The 21,946-nt window shown below is 44.7% G+C and overlaps 1 protein-coding gene across 3 annotated transcripts in view; it reads left to right on the top strand.

Moving 5' to 3' along the window:
- LOC139278942 (early endosome antigen 1) overlaps nt 1-21,946 on the top strand; it is a 1,017,310-nt gene that overhangs the window by 325,520 nt on the left and 669,844 nt on the right. For all 3 annotated transcript variants that reach the window (XM_070898220.1, XM_070898221.1, XM_070898219.1), the window contains exons 8-9: nt 7,760-7,906; nt 11,633-11,722. In XM_070898220.1, the coding sequence (XP_070754321.1) occupies nt 7,760-7,906; nt 11,633-11,722 (237 nt within the window). The remainder of the gene's footprint in view (nt 1-7,759; nt 7,907-11,632; nt 11,723-21,946) is intronic.

The raw sequence follows: 21,946 nt of genomic DNA, 5'->3' as shown, positions 1-21,946 counted from the left end.
AGGCATTTTCTTGGCTTTTGCCCCAAAGCCATTCACCCCCTTTTCGAAGTAAGACATGCAGTGGTTCTAGCAGGGTGCTGAGACCCGGTAAGAAGTTACCAAAATAGTTTAAGAGTCCCAGAAACGACCGCATCTCCATCACGTTCTGTGGCCTCGGTGCGTTCTCGATTGCCTTTGTTTTCGCGTTAATGGGCCTGATGCTCCTTCCGAAGAACTCTACTTCAGGCGCCAGGAAAATGCACTTCGAACGTTTTAAGCTGAGCCCCACGTGGTTGAGTCGACTAATAACCTCCTCCAGGTTCTGCAGGTGCTCGACTGTGTTCCGACCTGTGACCAAGATGTCGTCTGGAAGACCACGGTGTGCGGGACCGACTTCAGTAAACTTTCCATGTTTCTCTGGAATATCGCCGCCGCTGATCGGATTCCAAACGGGCATCTGTTATAAACAAAAAGACCTTTGTGCGTGTTGATGCAGTTGAGGGCTTTCGATTATTCCTCCAGTTCCTGCGTCATGTAGGCTGAGGTCAGATCCAGCTTCATGAACGTCTTTCCTCCCGCCAGCATTGCAAAGGGGCCGTCAGCCTTTGGTTGTGGGTATTGGTCCTGCAGGGAGAAACGATTGATAGTTACTTTGTAATCGCCACAGATTCTGACGGTGTCGTCTCCCTTGAGGACTCACTGAACTCGATCGGTCTAGGTCGATCTCTACCCTTTTTCTCATGTACGGTACTGCTCTCGCCTTGTGATGGATAGATCGCGCCCCCGGACTTAGGTGGATCTGCACTTTTGCTCCTTGGAATTTCCCGATGGCTGGTTCGAACAGCGAAGGAAATTTGTTTAAGACCTGGGCACACGAAGTGTCGTCAGCGGGCGATAGCGCTCAGACATCGACCCAGTTCCAGCGTATCTTTCCCAGCCAGCTCCTGCCAAGCAGCGTGGGACCATCGCCAGGTACCACCCAGAGTGGTAGCTTGTGCACCACTTCATCGTAGGAGACCTTTATGGTAGCACTGCTGATTACAGGAATCAGTTCTTTAGTGTAAGTTTTTTGTTTCGCGCGAACTGGAGTTAAGACTGGCCTTGAGGCTTGTTGCACTACAACCTTTTGAAAGTCTTTTTGCCCATGATGGACTGGCTCGCGCCCGTGTCCAGCTCCATTGACACCGGGAGTCCATTTAGTTCAACATTCAGCATTATCGGGGGACAACTCGTGGTGAATGTGTGCACCCCATGTAACTCTGCCTCCTCTATCTGAGGCTCTGGTTCGTCGTGATCCTCCATGGATCTGTCCTCCTCTGCAACATGGTGGTTTGCATGTTTAACAGGCTTTTCAGCTCGCCTGCACACTCGTTGGAGGTGTCCCATTGTTCCACAGCCCTTACAAACGTACTCTTTGAATCGGCAAAAATGGAAACGATGATCACCCCCTCAGTGCCAACAAGGTTTTAATGGCCTTGCATTCATCACCCTTGATGGTGGACTCTGAGTCATCTGCGGATGTGCAGCTGCAGGAATGTGTGCCCTGTACGTTACAATTCGAAAACAATATCACTTTGTTCACAGTACTTGTAGCAGCACTTGTATGCTGAGAGATTTGCTTAGTATTGTCACTGGTGGCAATGAACGCCTGAGCTATCGCTATGGCCTTACTCAAGGTTGGGGTCTCTACAGTCAAAAGTTTGCGAAGTATGGTTTCGTGGCCAATGCCAAGTATGAAAAAGTCTCTGAGCATGTGCTCCAAATGTCCTTCAAATTCACAATGTCCTGCAAGGTGTCTTAGCTCGGTGACATAACTCACCATTTCCAGGCCTTCAGACCTTTTGTAGGTGTAGAACCGGTACCTCGCCGTCAGAACGCTTTCCTTCGGGTTCAAATGCTCTCGGACCAGTGTGCACAAATCGTCGTACGATTTCTCCGTGGGTTTCGCTGGAGTGAGCAGATTCTTCATGAGGCCATACATTAGTGCCCCACAGACAGTGAGGAGGATCGCCCTTCGTTTGACAGCGCTCTTTACCCCATCTAGATCGTTGGCCACGAAACATTGCTCGAGTCGCTCCACAAAAGTTTCCCAATCATCTCCCTCCGATAAATTCTCCAGGATGCCCACTGTTCTCTGCATCTTTGCGTTCGCTATCTGTATCTCGTCGCCAGTTGTTGTGTATGGAGAATGAGTCAGACTGAACACTGTGAGCTCAATGTAAAGTGTGACCGTAGTCTTTTATTACAGGTCTCCAGAGTGCCTCTCCAACCTGTGAAGCCTCCTTAAATACGTGTGCTCCCAAGGGATTATGGGATCCTTTGGGACTCCAGGGGATGAGCCCTCTGGTGGCTGTACAGAGTAAATACGTCCACATATATAATAGTTTTGGTCTCCTAATCTGCGGAAGGACATTCTTGCTATTGAGGAAAAGCCGCGAAGGTTCACCAGACTGATTCCCGGGATGGCAGGACTGACATATGAAGAAAGACTGGGTCGACTAGGCTTATATTCACTGGAATTTAGAAAAATGAGAGGGGATCGCATAGAAACATATAAAATTCTGAGGGATTGGACAGGTTAGATGCAGGAAGAATGTTCCCGCTGTTGGGGAAGTCCAGAACCAGGTGTCACAGTCTAAGGATAAGGGGTAAGCCGTTTAGGACCGAGATGAGGAGAAACTTCTTCACTCAGAGAATTGTGAACCTGTGGAATTCTCTACCACAGAAAGTTGTTGAGGCCAGTTTGTTATATATATACAAAAGGGAGTTAGATGTGGCCTTTACGGCTAAAGGGATCAAGGGGTATGGAGAGAAAGCAGAAATGGGGTACTGAAGTTGCATGATCAGCCATGATCATATTGAATGGTGGTGCAAGCTCAAAAATCCGAATGGCCTACTCCTGCACCTATTTCTATGTTCTCTGGCCCCAAGTTTCGTGCCGCGGCGAAAACGGCGCACCTCCGAGCTGGGCGCCTGTTTTTCGCGCCGAAAACTGCGCCTAAAAAAAAAATCCGATATTCTGGAGCTCAATGTCTGCTTGGCGCGGCGCGCTCTTCGCAGCAGGGGGCGGAGCCTAACACTCGCGCCGATTTTCTAAGTAGCAGGGGGCGGGTACAATTTAAATTAGCCTTCGTGGTGCCGGCAACCCTGCGCGTGCGCGTTGGAGCGTGCGCGCACGCGCAGTCTTACACAAACATTGGCACTCGGCCATTTTTTAAAATACTGCAGAAAAAGTGAAGATTTGTTTCTTGGACCCCTGCAAAGGCTTGTAATTTAACTTTTTTTGATATTTCTGTGTGTGAGAGAGTGCTTTTAGCAGCACTGCTGAATAAATCACCTGCTGAAATCAGTGAGTTCAGCTTTTCACTGCTAAACTTGCAGAACCGGTGCTGCATTGGTGCATGCAAATTAAGGACTGTGTGTTTGGAGAAATAAGAGTGCCAATTCAACTTTGCAATAATACGTGGTGTTGACAATGCAGCACCCATTCTGCAAATTTAAATATAAAACTGTCGATGTGGTTGCCTCTCCCTGTCCAAATGGCCTCAGTCCCCCTCACAGCTCGAAGGCTGCTGCTGTATCTTCGGCTGCCGGCCAGCCACTGATGCCGCTGATATCCTATGGCCGAATGGCCTCACGTCTGTCCGCTGCTGATTCTTCGGCTGCCGGCCAGCCACTGACCCCGCTGATATCTCATGGCCGAATGGCCTCGGGTCTGTCCGGTGCTGCTTCTTCGTGGCCAGCCACGAAGAGAATTAAGGCCTGCCTCAAGCACTGCAGCTCAGCTCGAAGCTTGCTGCCGCTGCCGTCGAGACACTGACGCCACACCGCTGCCTGTCTCCAACAGGAAAGGCCTGCCTGAAGCACTTTCACACAGGTAGGAACATGGTTTATAAATTTTCTTTGCTTATAAATTTTTATTCAGGTTGGATTTATTTGTATAATATTTGTATAAGTATAACTAAGGATTGATTGTAGAATTTAATGACTTCAAAAGTTGCAAAAGTTTCTATAGATATGTAAAGAGAAAAAGGTTAGTAAAGACAAACGTAGGTCCCCTGCAGTCAGAATCAGGGGAAGTCATAACGGGGAACAAAGAAATGGCGGACCAATTGAACAAGTACTTTGGTTCGGTATTCACTGAGGAGGACACAAACAACCTTCCGGATATAAAAGGGTTCGGAGGGTCTAGTAAGGAGGAGGAACTGAGGGAAATCCTTATTAGTCGGGAAATTGTGTTGGGGAAATTGATGGGATTGAAGGCCGATAAATCCCCAGGGCCTGATGGACTGCATCCCAGAGTACTTAAGGAGGTGGCCTTGGAAATAGTGGATGCATTGACAGTCATTTTCCAACATTCCATTGACTCTGGATCAGTTCCTATCGAGTGGAGGGTAGCCAATGTAACCCCACTTTTTAAAAAAGGAGGGAGCGAGAAAACAGGGAATTACAGTCCGGTCAGCCTGACATCGATAGTGGGTAAAATGATGGAATCAATTATTAAGGATGTCATAGCAGTGCATTTGGAAAGAGGTGACATGATAGGTCCAAGTCAGCATGGATTTGTGAAAGGGAAATCATGCTTGACAAATCTTCTGGAATTTTTTGAGGATGTTTCCAGTAGAGTGGACAAGGGAGAACCAGTTGATGTGGTATATTTGGACTTTCAGAAGGCTTTCGACAAGGTCCCACACAAGAGATTAATGTGCAAAGTTAAAGCACATGGGATTGGGGGTAGTGTGCTGACATGGATTGAGAACTGGTTGTCAGACAGGAAGCAAAGAGTAGGAGTAAATGGGTACTTTTCAGAATGGCAGGCAGTGACTAGTGGGGTACCGCAGGGTTCTGTGCTGGGGCCCCAGCTGTTTACACTGTACATTAATGATTTAGACGAGGGGATTAAATGTAGTATCTCCAAATTTGCGGATGACACTAAGTTGGGTGGCAGTGTGAGCTGCGAGGAGGATGCTATGAGGCTGCAGAGCGACTTGGATAGGTTAGGTGAGTGGGCAAATGCATGGCAGATGAAGTATAATGTGGATAAATGTGAGGTTATCCACTTTGGTGGTAAAAACAGAGAGACAGACTATTATCTGAATGGTGATAGATTAGGAAAAGGGGAGGTGCAAAGAGACCTGGGTGTCATGGTACATCAATCATTGAAGGTTGGCATGCAGGTACAGCAGGCGGTTAAGAAAGCAAATGGCATGTTGGCCTTCATAGCGAGGGGATTTGAGTACAGGGGCAGGGAGGTGTTGCTACAATTGTACAGGGCCTTGGTGAGGCCACACCTGGAGTATTGTGTACAGTTTTGGTCTCCTAACCTGAGGAAGGACATTCTTGCTATTGAGGGAGTGCAGCGAAGGTTCACCAGACTGATTCCCGGGATGGCGGGACTGACCTATCAAGAAAGACTGGATCAACTGGGCTTGTATTCACTGGAGTTCAGAAGAATGAGAGGGGACCTCATAGAAATGTTTAAAATTCTGACGGGGTTAGACAGGTTAGATGCAGGAAGAATGTTCCCAATGTTGGGGAAGTCCAGAACCAGAGGACACAGTCTAAGGATAAGGGGGAAGCCATTTAGGACCGAGATGAGGAGGAATTTCTTCACCCGGAGAGTGGTGAACCTGTGGAATTCTCTACCACAGAAAGTTGTTGAGGCCAATTCACTAAATATATTCAAAAAGGAGTTAGATGAAGTCCTTACTACTAGGGGAATCAAGGGGTATGGTGAGAAAGCAGGAATGGGGTACTGAAGTTGCATTTTCAGCCATGAACTCATTGAATGGCGGTGCAGGCTAGAAGGGCCGAATGGCCTACTCCTGCACCTATTTTCTATGTTTCTATGTTTCCCTCCCCCCCCCCCCCCCCCACCTCGTTTCCTATGCCTAATTTGTAACCTACGCCTGATTTTCTAAAGTGTAGACAAGGTTTTTTCGAGCGTACAAAAATCTTCACTTACTTCATTCTAAGTTAGTTTGGAGTAAGTTTTCACTCATGAAACTTTGAAATCAGGCGTGAGTGGCCGGACACGCCCCCTTTTGAAAATAAAATTTTGTTCCAAAGTGAAACTGTTCTACCTGATTAGAACTGGAGCAAACTAAATGTGGAGAATTCCGATTTCTAAGATACTCCGTTCTACACCAGTTGCTCCTAAAAAATCAGGAGCAAATCATGTGGAAACTTGGGGCCTATGTTTCTTTGTTGGCCAAGGAGGTAGGTTTTAAGGAGCGTCTTGAAAGAGGAAAGAGAGGTAGAGAGGCGGAGAGGTTTAGGCAGGGAATTCCAGAGCTTTATGGCTTAGGATACAGAAGGCATGGCCACCAATGGTTGAGCGATTATAATCAGGGATGCTCAAGGGGGCAGAATTGGGAGCGCAGACATCTGGAGGAGATTACAGAGATAGGGAGGGGCGAGGACATGGAGGGATTTGAAAACAAGGATGAGAATTTTGAAATCAAGGCATTGCTTAACCGGGAACCAATACAGGGCAGCCAGCACAGGAGTGATGTGTGAGCGGGACTTGGTTCGAGTTAGGACACGGGCAACTGAGTTTTGGATCACCTCTAGTTTACGTAGGGTAGAATGTGAGAGGCCAGCCAGTAGTGCGTTGGAATAGTCAAGTCTAGAGGTAATAAAGGCATGAATGAAAGCTTCGGCAATGGATGAGCTGAGGCAAGAGTGGAGATGGGTGATGTTACAGAGGTGGAAATAGATGGTCAAATATGACACCAAGGTTGCAAACAGTCTCTTTCAGCCTCAGATATGAGTTGGCAAGAGGGATGGAGTCAGAAGCTAGGGAATAGAGTGTGGCGGGGGCCGAAAACAATGGCTTCGGTCTTCCCAATATTCAGTTTCTGTTCATCCAGAACTGGATTTTGGACAAGCAGCCTTACAATTTAGAGACCATGGAAGGGTCGAGAAAAGTGGTAATGAGGTAGTGCTGTGTATATGTGGAAACTGACTCCGTGTTTTCGGATGATGTCGCCAAGGGGCAACATGTAGATGAGAAATAGAAGGGGCCCAAGATAGATCCCTGGGGGACACCAGAGGTAACGATGCAGGTGTGAGAAGAGAAGCCGTTGCAGTGATTCTCCGGCTACGATTCGATAGGTAAGAATGGAACAAGGCAAGTGCCGTCCCATCCAGCTGGACGACGGTGGAGAGAAGCTGGAGAAGGATAGAGTGGTCAGCCGTGTCAAAGCCCTGTTAAAATATGTAAATTTATTTTTCCTAAAATTTAATTTTTTTTAAATATTTAATTAAATGCCATTTTAATTAATTTTAAATATGTAATATTTTTAAAATTTATTTGATGTCTAGATGTATTTTGTTTAATGTGATCCCCATTCATGCTTATGAGCTTTCCGTACATATGGAATCCTCATAAGCATGAATGGGGATTCACTTCTTTGGTTGAGCCAGCCCACGTGATCCTAGGGTGCTTGCGAACTGCATGTGCCCCTGGGGTATGTGGGCCTCTACGCAGGCCTACTGTAGAGGCCCAAGAGCGCAAGTCTCCGTGGATCCCGAGGCAGAAGGTTGGTTTGTAGATTTTTTTTTTGCTGGTTGGAGGCATCCGCGGGAAGCCTCCAACTGCAAATTCAGCCTCCATATTTATTGGACATTGTAAAGAAATAAAAGGATATAATTAACAGTCTTCCATAATTGTATCTGCTCCTTTGCAGACAGATGAAATCTGTAATGTTTGGCGAAAGTGAGAGGACAGGTAATGTCATTTTTTTGCTTACAATGACCTGTTTCTGATTATTATTAGGTAATTGATAAGGAACAGAAAATTCAAGAATTACAGGACACCATAACTGAACTACACAATGAGATGGCTGTGAAAGACACCGAGAATATGAATCAGCTGCAGGATATACACCACCTGGAGAGCAAGGTCAAAGCCTTGAAACAAGAGGTATGGTTTCTGTTCAGAGCAAACAGGAAATGTATTTTGAACTTACAAACTTAAAATAGAATTTATGATCCATTAAATTGCAAATAATGCTTTGATTACATAATTACAATAAAAAAGTTATTTTTTTTAAAGTTTCTCCAAGGTTTTTTAAAACATGCTCTGATTTGCCTCATTGTGCTTTTGATTTAACGTTATTAGCTTTTCCTTTCCAGAATTTTTACTTTCTTTATCCCATGGATCACATGATGTTTGCCTTTCAGAGCAGCTTATCATTATTCATATGTATGTCTGCAAGATTAGAAGCTTTAGATCTTCTTATATACATGCACAAATGTTTTGTTGGTATAGTAGCAAAACAAAACAAATATTTAACCTAGTTAAAAATACATAAAGTGGGACCCAGTAGATTTTCCACATTAAAAGCATAACTGATGTTGAATCTGCTGACATGATGGTTTGACATTGTCCATCATGTAATCCCTTTAGATTTTTCTAACAGGATTCTCTAATAGTTGCTACAACCAAGTACTCTTATTAGTGAAATAATTGCTGATCGAGAGATCATTTCATCAGACATCGCAGATTGAAATTATTTTTGTTTCAGTTTTAATTTTTGGTATTTGTGATTTCCTTTCATTATTATTTTGCTGGTAAGTATGTACTGCTACTTATTATCATGCAACTTTATAAGGGCACTTTCGACCCTTTATTTGGGGCAACATTGACCCTATTTTAACTCTGGGTCAGTTTTGGGCACGTGTGTTTTTGTTTCAATTTAAAATTTACCCGCTTCAGCCAAAAACAGGCCCAGGGTATTTTAACTACTGGGTCTCATTCTAATCTTACTAAGGACTTTCCCATTAAATTGGCTGACCTGAAGGGAAACCTGCCCACTTCTGGAGAGCAATTTTTGGCGGGTCAGCCACAGGCCTATTCAAAGCGGAAATACACCTCTCAAAAAGAGGCTCCATTCCCTGCTGCATTCTTTTGCTTCCAAGGGGCTGGAAGAAGAATCTTTTATGAAATGAGTCCCAGGCAAGCCCCTAGGTTTTCGGAAACCTCCCTGGAGTTGCTTGTAGAAGAGGTGCGATTGAGGCGGGAACTCCTGTTCTCCTGCAGTGCCAGGAGGGCTGCCAAACACTCTTTCAACCAGCCCTCCGGATCTAAATACAGCGCAGGAAGCATTTCAGTGATCTCACTAGAGTAGCATGGGTGAGTACGGCTTTTCATTTATCCATCACTCTCGACAACATGTGGCAGTAGTTCTTCACCTCCTCCCCCATCACTCTTAACAATCCCTGCCTACTATCATTTCCTTCGCCATCCAGCACAAGACTACATTACATCACACCTCATTCTCATGACAAACACACACTCGTCTCTTCCTCCCTCCAAACTGTGCACGTTGGGCATTTCAAGGCTGGGGTCGGACTGAGCAAGATCTCTGACTGTTTATTTTTCCAGTAACTTTCAGCCAGCTTGCCTACATCAAATCACATCATGATGTATGTCTTCTGCCACTGTGCAGTCTCCCAATGACATCCTAACTCTCCTCCCTTTTCTCTTTTCTCCAGGTCATTTGCAACAGACAGAGTCCTCCAAAGAAGACACCTCGGAGAAGCAGAGTCCCTCTGAGGAGGCATCGTCACAAACTCCATCACTCCCAAGCAGCAGTACAGTGATTGATACCACTGTCGGGTCAGAGAATGAAGTAGAGGGGTCTACATTACTGATTCTCTTCGCGCTAGAATGCAGGAGAAATCAATGGCCTGGTTCTCTGACTCCTGGGGATGGATTTTGCCGTTGCACAGAGGGCGGGTTCAGAGACGGGTCCGCTGTCAAAATCTGAAAGAGCGGGGCGGTATCCCGCTCTGAACCCGCCTCTGTGTAAGTTTCCCAAGTGCCGGTCTGCCTTTAAAGATCCGACCTGAGTGGTGGGTAAGCCAATTGAAATAGTTAAGAGGATGTTTAAAGGTAGTTGAACAGCATTTTTCCAACTTTTTCATGAGGTCCATGTCGCCTGGGGATCACATCAGATAAGTAGGTTGGGTTTTCAACAATTCTGCATTGCTTTGAATTGGTGACCACTGCAAAAGTGGTATAAAAGCTACCATATCACAGCTGTTCACTTTCCGATCTTAGAAGCTGGAGCCTTCAGGATTTGGAGGAGACTTTTCAGCATTCGGCATTTTGGAAGTGTTTGGAGTAAGCTCTCTATTCATTGTCACCTCCTTGGAACAACATAGCTCACCATTGACAGATTGCTTCTGTCGTCTCAACTTCAGCTGCTATCTATTCCAGCAGCATCGTTCCCTTGATAAAAACTCACCTTGGTCCTCAGCATCCCACCACGGTCAGCCCCAACACCAACATCACCAGGCACACCATCATCACCAGGCACATGAGCAGCACCAACAACAACACCAACCGTCTCCACAATCACCTGATGCTACACACAGGACATCAGCACCTGACCACATTGCTGCCAGGGATGGCCTCGTCATGGCCAGATTTACTTCACTTGACACTGTACACTTGACCACCTCACACCAGCACCATAAAGCATCCCTGCAATGTCCAAGCTATTCCTTTCACACTCATCACCATTGCGAGGGTTGCTCTTCTGTCTCCCCATTCACTGCAACTCACTAAACCGCTTCCAAAGGTGCATACAAATCTATCCAAACAGGCAAAGTGTTCAAAATAAAGATTTAAATGTTTGACAACACATAAGCAGAAACTCTACATGAACATTGCCTAAAATACACAAGTGCCTACCCCCCTTTTGCATTGTTAGTTGGTATGATTGGACAAGGATGAGCGTGAGTATGAGGTGTGGCTCGTGAGATGGGGATGTGATAATGTAGATAGAGAGAGGGGGATGGGTGGCGGTGCAAGATAAGTTGGTGTGAGTAAGGATGTGCAGGAGTAAGGTAGGGAAGGCAGAGTGATGGGAATGTGATGGCACAGCAGGATGAGGTTGAGTATGGCTTTGCAGTAACGTTTTGTGATCTACTGAGATCATTGAAAGGTTTACGCAACTGCAGCCTGGTCCTCCTGACGACATCCCTGCTTGTGCCCTTCTGTGCAATTTGCAACCAGACTGCATTGGTCTCCTGGGGAGGTCTCTTCTGCCTGTGTGCTATGACTCCCTGCATAAGCATCTGGAGGGAGTCAATGGAGAGCTTGGGTGCAGCCGTGCACCTTTGTGCAGTGCTTGTCAGTGTTTACAGCATCTCAATACTGCAGAACACTCTCAGCACAACGGTCAAAATGAATGTGGGCACGGTTCCTTTAAGGAAACCGACTGATGACACGTTATCAAATGACGTCATCAGACCCACTTCCTTTTAATTGGGCGGGAACCTCGCAGGGCGGGCTTAACAAGCCCAATCTTGGCAAAATCACTTCAACAGAGCGCGATGGAACAGGGAGCCTGGTCGCAGTCTGTCACCTACTGGACCCGCTTCAGTAGGCGAAATCGCGGCCCTACTTGCTGAAAAGTAAAATGAAGTGAGCAGTCATGTTGGTGAAAGAATCCAAATACAGAAGTAATAACTGATTTTGTCAATGCACAACTTACAAAATAGTGTTGATTATTAAAACAGAATCTTTAAAAATAAACACACATAGTAACTTAGGTTAGAGCTTTATTTACAACAACGCTTCATCTAAGTTACTTTGAATTTTTAAATCATGTAACAAGTTTTGTATTTTGCTGTCCAGATATGGCGATCAGAAGAATCTTTTATCCAATTTAAGAGAGACTTCGAAGACGTTCGACTTGGTTCCAACAGTGGTTCAAGAGATGCATATGTAAGTGCTTGGTGATAGATTGTAGTAATCTTCAGCTGTTTGATAAATCTGATTCACTTATTTTTATGCAAGGATAAAAACAAGAACTGAGGAGTGCCGACTGGTCTGTTATCTGTAACTTTGGTGATTTGTTCTTGTCAAGCGACCAAGAATCTCCTGCCAGTATTGTTGGGCACTTGATGAAGTCTGCAGTTATCCTGTTTAATGCCACATTATAACATATATTTTATATCATTAGGCAAATTCACTGCACAATATAATAAAAATGGTAGCTTTTGTAAGGAACCTAGTAATAGAATACCTTTATAACTGTTGTTGCTATATTTGTTTTTATTTTGTCATGTTGCAATCACTTCAACCAGACCAGCAGCACGACCTAAAAATGTAGTGGCCTATTTCCTACCTTGGTCACATCCACGTGATAAAGATCCCACAGTTTCTTGTCTGAATACTCCAAGCTCTTTCCCATGGTTTGGACGAGTTCCAATTTCCAGACTGTACAAGTGACTTTATCTGCATTATTGATGTGCTTTAACACCCACCTTTATAAGAGTATCAGTGTGATTTTTTTTTCCCCCACTATAGGCAGTTTTGTGTTGTGAGCCTGTGGTTATTGTGGTTGACTGTCCAAACCCACTTCACATATTTGCTTCTTGCACCTGGTAGAGAGAGAAGCTTTTCATTTCATCATTCTGATCTGGACTCAAACATATAGGTTTGGCTGGTCATTTTTCTTTCCATTGACAGGCCAGTTTTGCACCCCTACCAATGTTGAATTTTACCCCCATGGTTTTAGGGGTGAAAAGATAGTATGCTAACTGATTATGCTACCCAATTTTCTTATTTACAGGATTTTAATTTTCCTTTCCTATTTGTGGGAAGTGATTGAATACCCATTATGCTTTAGTCTGCCACTGTTAACAATTTTCAACAAAGCACCATCATTCATACTAAATTTAATTTGTCGATTTACAAGACAATTTGAAAAAAAAAGCCAGCAACATTCATGTAAGACAACATGCTGATGTTAGCATTCAGTAATAAGTCATGAAGGATTGTGTGCACCTTTAATTTTTGCTTGCAAACTTAAAAAAAAATCAGCTTTTAATAAAACCGACAAAGTATGAAGGTTATGAAAGCCTACCCACCCCCCTTCTACAAATAGATCCCTAAAACACTAATATCCAATGTTTTCCTTTTGTAAGTGGAGTTAGTTCTCCAAGGAAGAGAGGATCTCCTTTCAGTGATGGTCGGCAACTGGGACTTCCTTTAATGCTTAAAGACAGTGTTGTGTGAAAAATATTTTCACTTAAATAGTGATTTCAGAAATGTTTATGTTTTCTATGCTGGACTGGTAATTCAAACACAAACATTAGTTTCTACAATAATATGCCAGTACCCTGTACTTCAAAGCTAATCATTAAATGCTGGTGTCTGGATAGTGAACTATATTGTACAAGGAGTTCAATGTGGATTCATATCTACACATGTCCACATTCAAGTCCCTGACTTCCCTTTGGCATGATATCAAGCTGACAGGAGCTACTTGTTGGGGGTGAAGGGATAACTTCCAACAGATGGCTTAATTAGAAATCCAAACAAAACAAACATTTAACAATGAGCAGCTTAGGTACCAACATTTTGATATCAGTTATCAAGATATCTCGAAGATCAATGTGGAGGATTGTGGGTGAATGGAGAATAAAGAATACTGCAGACTACAGTGAACAAATAAAGTTTAGGGGCTAGAATTTATACTACATCTCTGCCCGGTTTCTCGGTGGTATTGGTTGTTTTGGGCGAAAACAGGGTCGTCGAAAATTTCCATGAAGTGTTCCGCCGGCGGTTTCGAAATACCGCTGGAGAGCAGACCGCTGGCATGCACCGCCCAAAGACCGCTATTGCCTGACTTTTGACTCAGCGGTGACCCATAGGTAAGTAGAAAAAAACCACCCACGAAAAGCAGCGGGAGCTGGGGGGTAAGTAAGTGGCCCGCAAAAAAAGGTAAGTTAATGGGTTTTTAATAATTATTTGAAAATTCTTTTACAGTGATTAAGGGGAAAAGGGTCCTGAAAATGTTTTTTATTTTATGTTTTTTGGAAAAAATATCTTTTGTGTTTTCCCCCTTTAGGCCCAACCTGCAGCCTCAGTCTAAATTTTAGCAGTTACCGCCCATTTTGTTTAAGAACCGCCCAATCCATTTTCCACCGAGAATCGGGGTGTAAGGTCCATTTTTTTATCGCCGGGTGGAATTTTTTCCTTATTTTGTGTAATTTTTCGCCGGTGGTAATTTAAAAATCTTAGCGATATTTTGGGTGGCACTCCAGTGCTGGCGGGTTTTTTGGAAATTCTAGCCCAATGAAACTAAGGGAAGAACATGAAAAAAAATAAGAAACAGCTGTGGAATAAAATGCGGGGAATGTAGTCCCATCATCACAAGAGAAAGGATATACAATCCCTCAAAAAATTACTATAGAGGAGGGCATGCAACGAGGGCTTTAGCAAATCAGCGAACACAAGAAATATGATTTCTGCAAATAGAAATTAAAAAGAGGACATCCGCAATCTTACTCGAAGACACCAAAAAGGAGCTGCATCATATAAAACCAGGATATTCCCCGCATTGTAATGAAGGAAAGGATACCACCTGCATGAACTTTGTCATGTTGTAGTGGAGAGACTACAAGATCCTCTCCATTTAGACTATTTTCAATATACCTTTTATAAATGGGCAGAAAAAGGGAAGAGAAACAGGAACTTTAAAAAAAAATTACGATTTAATTGAATTAGAAACCAAGGATTGCTGTTGCACGTTTGACACTGACAATACCACTGCCCATATTTGGAAAAGAAAGGTACCACAAATGTGGCACTGCTAACATCCCGCCTATTTTGCCGCCTTTTTTAGCTATAAGTTGAAAATCCGCCCAATATATCCTTCTTGGGTGCCTTCAGAGAGATTATTGATGGACAGTAGCTAAATCTTGGCAAAACATTTCAATTGATGTTAATCATCTAACCAGACAAGGACAGTGAGAAAATATCTCTCCTAATAAAAGGCTTGTTATTACAGGACTAAATTTCTGATCATTTGTGGATGACAAAGGTGCTGATATTTTTATATCTAAAGATACCCTTTTCCATCCACCTGAACAAGAACCCCTGTAATACAATATTATACTAAAATAAAAACAGAAAATGCTGAAAATCTCAGCAGGTCAGGCAGCATTTGTGGAGAGAAACAGAGTTAATGTTTGTGTCTGTGACCCTTTGTCAGAATTCTGATTTTGTTTACCACCTCAATACAGGTATAATACTATACTCATGTATGATTAATAGCATCGGTAGAATTGAGGAATACGGGTTCTGAAGATACATGATACCATCCATGTAGAATGTAAACTTGTATATCCTCTTACTTGTTGAAATGTGACAAGAATATATTTTTGTTTCATGTTGTTTTGGTAACTGTCACTTCAAAAGTCAGTCATTGTTCAGAGTTTAACAGTCAACTAAAGTTTGTCTCGATACAGTGTTCAGAAGTTTGCTGTTATCTTCCTGGTGACAAGCTTGAAATAGTATCTAACGCACATTTTCAAATATATGCAGACTTCATTTTTAGGTTCAGTTTATATTTGACTGACTTCTGCTTTTTAAATTTCAGTAGCTCGATAGTCAAAATCAATCATGTCATGGTGACCAGTTCAGGATATAAAAGAGGCAAATTTCTTTGAATCAAGGCATTTGGATGTTTCCGTTTCAGTTGACAGTTGGAAAATCTCAAAGAAGTCAAGACATTGTTTTAAATTTCAAAGCAACTACAGGTCAATTTGAAATAACCGGCGCATTTATATTCCTGAAAGAGAACTACTATGGGGGCGAAATTGCCCTCTGCCCCCCAACGGGACGGATAATTCGAATTAAATGATTATTCTCCGTCCGAATTCATGGGGCGGAGAGTGGAGGGAAATTGCCCTCTTTTGCTGATTTAATTAGTTGTGGCGGTGTTTGGGGGCGGAAGTGCTTTTGGAGCAGGGTGGAAGGCGGGTGGTGTCATGAGCGCCACACTGAGCATGTCAGCGTGACGCTTAAGACATTAGCGTGACGCTTATGACGTCGGAGCGACGCGGACGTGCTGTGTGGCGCTGACACGTCATAACGTCCCTCTCCTTCACTTAAAGGGGAGGGGTGCTGCGAGCTCTGCAGCCACTTTAGTGATGCCCACTAGGCCACCAGGGAGGGCTTTGTCTGGGCCAGCGGTCAGGCACTCAAGACGGGGTGCCCGGCTGCCTGTTGGTGGCCCGGCCGAACCCGTGGCTGCCATTGTCGGGCCGACAATTGAAATAAAATGGCGGCCACAGCGGTGCGCCCCGCCCTTTAAGGGCGAACCTTCCACCTAGCCACTGACAACTTCCCACCGGGAAAAGCTGTCGGGGGGCATCGACCCGTGCTGCCTCCGCTTCTGCGGGACAATTTCCCTCACAGGGCAGAAAGGGGTCGCCGCTGGGCAGTAAGGGGTCAGCACGTGCCCGACGGAGCGTGAATACGGAGCGCTGCGGAAACCTGTTTCCACCGCCCCCGACCCGGGGAAAATTTCTGATGGGTCAGCCCATCCGCCTGCCCTCGATTGGAAAGGCCTTACCATCCCATAATGGACTTTAAAGAGGATGTCAATTTCAGCCCCTTGATGTATTTAAAAGTAATTTTACAAAAAATTTGATTAGTTCTTAGATTTGCAATTTTGTTTTATATTGTGTACTCAAAGAGTTAGATAAAATACTTCCTCTTGTAATATTACAGCTTTGTTAGATTATTCAGTTCATTCTTTAATAAATTTGACCATATTTTAAATTTTAAGGAATGGCTTATGTGGTGCTCTACCTAAAGATGGAAGTATGATCTTATGGTGGTATAAGATAGTACATACCAAAATGAAATGAACAACAATTCATTTGCCTGGGCACATTACAACAATTTATATTTATATAGAACCTTTAATGTAGAAAAACATCCCAAGGCACATCACGGGAGATTACAGAGATGAGAAGAGGCAAGGCCATGAAGAGATTTGAACATGAGGATGAGAAATTTAAATTAGAGGACTAAGAGCCAATATAAGTCAGCAAGGACAGGAGTGATAGGTGAGCAGGATAGGTAATAGGATACATTCGGCCAGATTTTGGACGACCTGAAGTTTACAGAACGTAGAAGATGGGAGGCCAACCAGGAGAGCATTGAAATAATCGAGTCCAGAGGTGAAAAAGGCATAGATGAGAGTTTCAGGAGCAGATGGGCTGAGTCAAGTGTGGCGGCAAGCAATGCTACAGAGGTGAGAATCGCTAGTCAAGAAACACAACCAACACACCATTGTCACAGAGGATGTAATTTATGACTTTGATGAGGGCCGTTTCAGTGTTGTAGCAGGGACAAAAACCTAATTGGACAGATTCACGGGGAAAGTGAGCAAAGAATTGGGAGGTGACAACACGTTGAAGAACTCTGGAGAGGAAAGGGAGGTTGGATATGTAGTCTTTGCAAAGTAAGAGGAATTGACCGTAGGAGAGGAACCATTTTACAGTATGAGCTTGCATGCAGGCTAAGAAGTTGAATAGTCAACACTTCAGACGGAGCAGGTTTCATGGAGAAGAGCCCGGAGAGAGCATGAGGGAGATAGTAAAGAAACTCAAGAAAGACATGGAGATCGGGGCTGGGGCAGAGAGGAGCCTGGGCGAGAGGTTTGGCTTGGTGGACAAGGAGAATGGGGGAAAGCAGCAGAAGCAGCTAAACAAATGCTTTCAAGTCCATGAGCTACTCGCATTTATTGGATGTGAGTGTGGACGAGGCAGGGGAGATGATTGACAGTTGAGAAAAGAAGCCACGCTTTCGCAGAGGAGATTGAGGCCTGATGGCGCTTGATGTGATACAGCCAGATTTGTGATGGATGGCTTGAACCAGTTGTGTGCCAGATTTGCTCAATTCTGCAACCCATTGACTTGAAGGAGCAAAGATAGGGGCCATACCAGGGAGTACAACCAGGATGGGAAAAAGTGAAGGTTTTACTGGAAACCAGGAATCCAAGGTGTTGAGGGAGTTGTTGAGCAGATCAACTGCTGCAGAAGAATTGTGATTGATGGAATAACAAAGGATAGCAGTTGGGGGTTTTAAAGTACAGTTGTAAATGACTTGATGAAGAGATTTTTCAAGGTGGATACAGAGGAGATGGGTTTAGAAGAGGGTTGGGGAATACAAGGAAGTGGTCAGATGCCCCTTTCTGTGATCAAGATCTTGGGAGTGGAGAGGCCACGTGAGATGGCAAGGTCGAGAGAGTAGTTGGGAATATTTATAAGAGAGTTTACATGGAGAGAGAGATTTCGGAACGACAAGAGGGCATTGATATCAGAGGCAAGAAGGCAAAGTGAACAGCGATGAACATTATCAAAATCTTACCCAGATCTCAAAACAAAAATAGGCACAGTCAAAGGTTAAGATAGTTGGGTCTCATCCATCAGAATGATTTAAGGTACGAAAATCAAAATAATCAGTGGTAAAATGGTTAGCATATACCCCAAAATCTAACCAAAGGCCGTGGAGATTGTGATTAATTTGCCTTTATATCCAGTGGCCTGAGCCAGAACACAACAGTGACAAAGGAGAAGCTTAATTAGTACCCTGCTTAACTCTAAAGGAGAATAAAGATCTTTGACTAAAGAACTCTAATTTTCAAAAAGTGAAGTCTTGGGCTGTGAAATTGCTGTAGGGCCATTTCATCAGCTGTAGAACGGCAAGGCAGACACCCAAGTGGATACCACTGACCAAACTAGAGAGTGAAGTCAGTTGGATATGTGGGACAGCAGCGCATTGCAGTAATAAAGGTACTCAGCCACTCCACTCTATGTTCCCTATGGCCCTTGTCAAGCCGAAGTGGCCAGGAAATGTTCTGTTCCTGAAAGAGCACGTAGCTACAATTTTTACGGTAATTGATTCTTTCTAGATGAATTACCTTTCTTGGGAGGACCTTTCTAAAGGCCTCAGTAGTTTCAGCTAGCATCTGGCAAGAGTTCTCCTGAGGCCTTGTAAGGGCAGAATTCTTGGGGTATCTCAGAGATGCCCCTTTGAAATGATACAATGTGGGAAGATCTGCTCACACCTTCTCACTGAAAAATGGCTGTTCCAAAAAAAAGGGTAGAATCCAGGTAGAACCGGGTTTTGCCCCATTTTGAGAGTTCCAATTTGGAGATCCACTATGCTTCTGCACTTTCCTTGATAGGAATTCTGTTTCTCTATCGCTTGCATAAAAGTTATCAAGTGCTACAGAAATCTCTCCCAAATCCCTGATACCACTAACATCTGCATCTTCAATAGCCAAGATAATAGCAGAACTACCTGTTGTTCTTTCCTGTACCCTAGCTCAAAGTACCGGTGCTGCATCCTGCAAAGAGCAGTACTGGCTGATTAGTCCAAAATCAATTATAAAGAGGTCTGATTAATTTTAAAGTCTATTTTTGTTTTATAGTGTGTATGGTTAGTCCAACTGTGTAACAAGCTTGGAAGCTTTAATGCCATTTACATTGAAACGTAAGCATTGCTATGAAGCAGCTTTCACTGCACAGTGATGCTAAAGTTTTCATGTAAATCACGAAAAATGATCCAAACTGAGCCTGGAGAAATGCATTGTTAGACTCTAGTTTTGGTTTGATACTACCTGAAGTGTAACTCCAGTGTGCTGCCAACTGGGTTTAAATGGTGTTGAGAGCATCCCACATTATCTTAACATATAAGGATAGATGTTACATTTTTCTGTAGATCGCCCAAAAATGGGCATTATTTCTGGTGTGGGTGGTAAAAATAGGTTTTCAGATCGCTGGCTTGTCGCCTATTTTCAAAGCCCCTAGTCTCCATTTTAAAAATTGAACGTTACCGCGAGCGATATGAAATGGGCATTAGCGTTAAATCTCTGACTTTCTGCCATAACGTGTCGCTGTCCTTCGCAACAGCATGGCAACGTTTGATTCCCACGATTCAGGAGGTCATGGGTCATCATTACATGCGCATAAGAGGAATCAGAGAGAGAGGGAGCTGAGAGGGAGTGAAGACGTGTGTGGGTGTGGTGTGGCTGCTTTGGGAGGAAAGAGGGAGAGTTTCGAGCTTTATAGCAAATTGTGCCAAAAAAATTAGCTGTAACCAGCCAGATATTTTCCCGAATTTGGTGCCTATAATGGAGGGAGTGGAGGAGACGACACAGCACGCTGTGGAGACTGACGCTGGCGAGAGCAGTGAGCTGGGAGAGGTGCACATTGGAGGACGCAAAAGAGCGAGGAGGTTCTCGGACAAGGTTAATGCCTCCCTCGTGCAGGAGGTCCAGTCACGCTGGGGTGATTTGACACAGGGAGGGCATGGGAAGCCCACCCCAAAGGCCTACCAGAAGATATGAGCCGAGATAGCAGAGGTGGTCTCGTCGGCGACCAACGAGGTGCGTGAGGGCAACCAATGCCGCAAGCGATGGAACGACCTTGTCGGATCCGCAAGAGTAAGTATTACATTTATTTACATGTACTTATGTATTTAAATAATTTGATTTGAAAGAGTCATGAATGACTATCATCAGATGTGAGGTCTTTTACTTTTACCGGGAATGTTGTACTCAAAGCCTGCGGTCACGGTGCATGTCTTTAGGTAAAGAATGATCATTATCATAATAATCATGATTACATCTGTCAGTTATGCCTTGTATCTGTCTCTATGACAGTACCTAGCAATGATATCACGCAATGATTTCATGCCATGTCATCCTGTTACCTTTTACAGAAGAAGCTCTCGACGAATAGATCCGAGCAGAGGCAAACGGGTGGCGGGCCACCAGTCACCAGCGACCTCACTGACATCGAGGAGTGGGTGCTTGCACTCGTGGGGAAGCACACCCGGACTGCCACGGACGCATCTGCAGACCCTGAAGTGATGCCACGTGAGTAAAGTATACACCATTGCATGATGTAAAGTCAATAGATGCCACACCCACTCATCCCAACAATCATATATGATTGATGATTTCTAAAAGTGTCCTATAAATAATGCTGGCCTCATAAGAGTTATTGCAATGCAAATGTGTTGATGGTCATGAAATGTGATGTCTGTGATTATTTTGATAGCGGTTTGATATGCTTTTGTCATGCATATGCTGTGTGTAGCGCTGGACTCACCTTGTGACCCTAGTACCCCCTTCTCCTCGAATAACCTCATTTGTGTTTTGCAGCTCAGCCAGCAGCACGTCCCAAGGCCAGAAGGTGGAGGCGTGGGGCCGGATTCGCCGGACGATCCTACATCTGGTGCTGAGGAGGTCCGATTCTCGCCCATCAATCAGCTGAGTGTGTTCTCCACGGATGAGAGCGCGGACTTTGAGAGCCTGCGTCGCCAAGGCCATTTAGTGCTCCTCTGGCCATTCCACCTCTGGAGGTTCTGGGCCCAAGCACCTCGCCATAAAGCACCCCAGGTGTCCCCAGGATGGCGCCGACCTCGCGGAGGTTTCGTGGACACGGCAGATCTGCACCACGAGCGCCAGATGAGAGCGGAGAGATGATACAGTTGTCCAGAGGACTGTAGACATAGGTGACCAGATCCTACATGCATTGGGGGGGGCATATAAATCGACAGCTGGCCAGCATCTCTAAAACCATAACGGAGTACGTTTCGCGGCTGGTGGAGGCCCTGGAGGCGATAGCCAGCAACACTCGTGGCACAGGCCTCCCAGTGGTCCCAGAGCGCAACACTCCACCCCTAGGTTCCGCACCTTCAGTGCCAACGACACATAAGAGACAGGAGCAAGATCCTGCTTCTGGATCCGAGAATGTTTCCACCTCGGTACCCCCCCTGCTCCCGTATCCGTGCAACCACCGGCTCTGCCTTCATCCCCCCCCAATGAGGCACCGCCTGAGGAGCTCCTCGGCCAGGCAGCGTGGTGAGGAAGAGAAGGGGTAGAGGTGGGGAGAGGGATAAGGAAAGTGAAGTGCATGTCTGCAGGTGATGGCTTTGTTATATCTCCATCTCGGTGTATGCAATTTGTTGTAATGTATTGGGGGGAAGGGGGCCACCCTGTTCGTTTGCATTTGTATTCTGTGTTGCTGGACATGTTGACCATTTGATTGATGTCAATGTTCGAAAAAGTGGGGTGGAGGTGGGTTGTTTTTGCCTGTGATACTTATGATTTCAGACCGATGGTCGTATTATAAA

The sequence above is a fragment of the Pristiophorus japonicus genome, chromosome 13 (assembly GCF_044704955.1).
Source record: "Pristiophorus japonicus isolate sPriJap1 chromosome 13, sPriJap1.hap1, whole genome shotgun sequence".
In the NCBI taxonomy this organism is placed as follows: Eukaryota; Metazoa; Chordata; class Chondrichthyes; family Pristiophoridae; genus Pristiophorus; species Pristiophorus japonicus.
The sequence above is the reverse complement of the archived record's forward strand: the minus strand, read 5'-3'. Positions and strand labels throughout refer to the sequence as shown.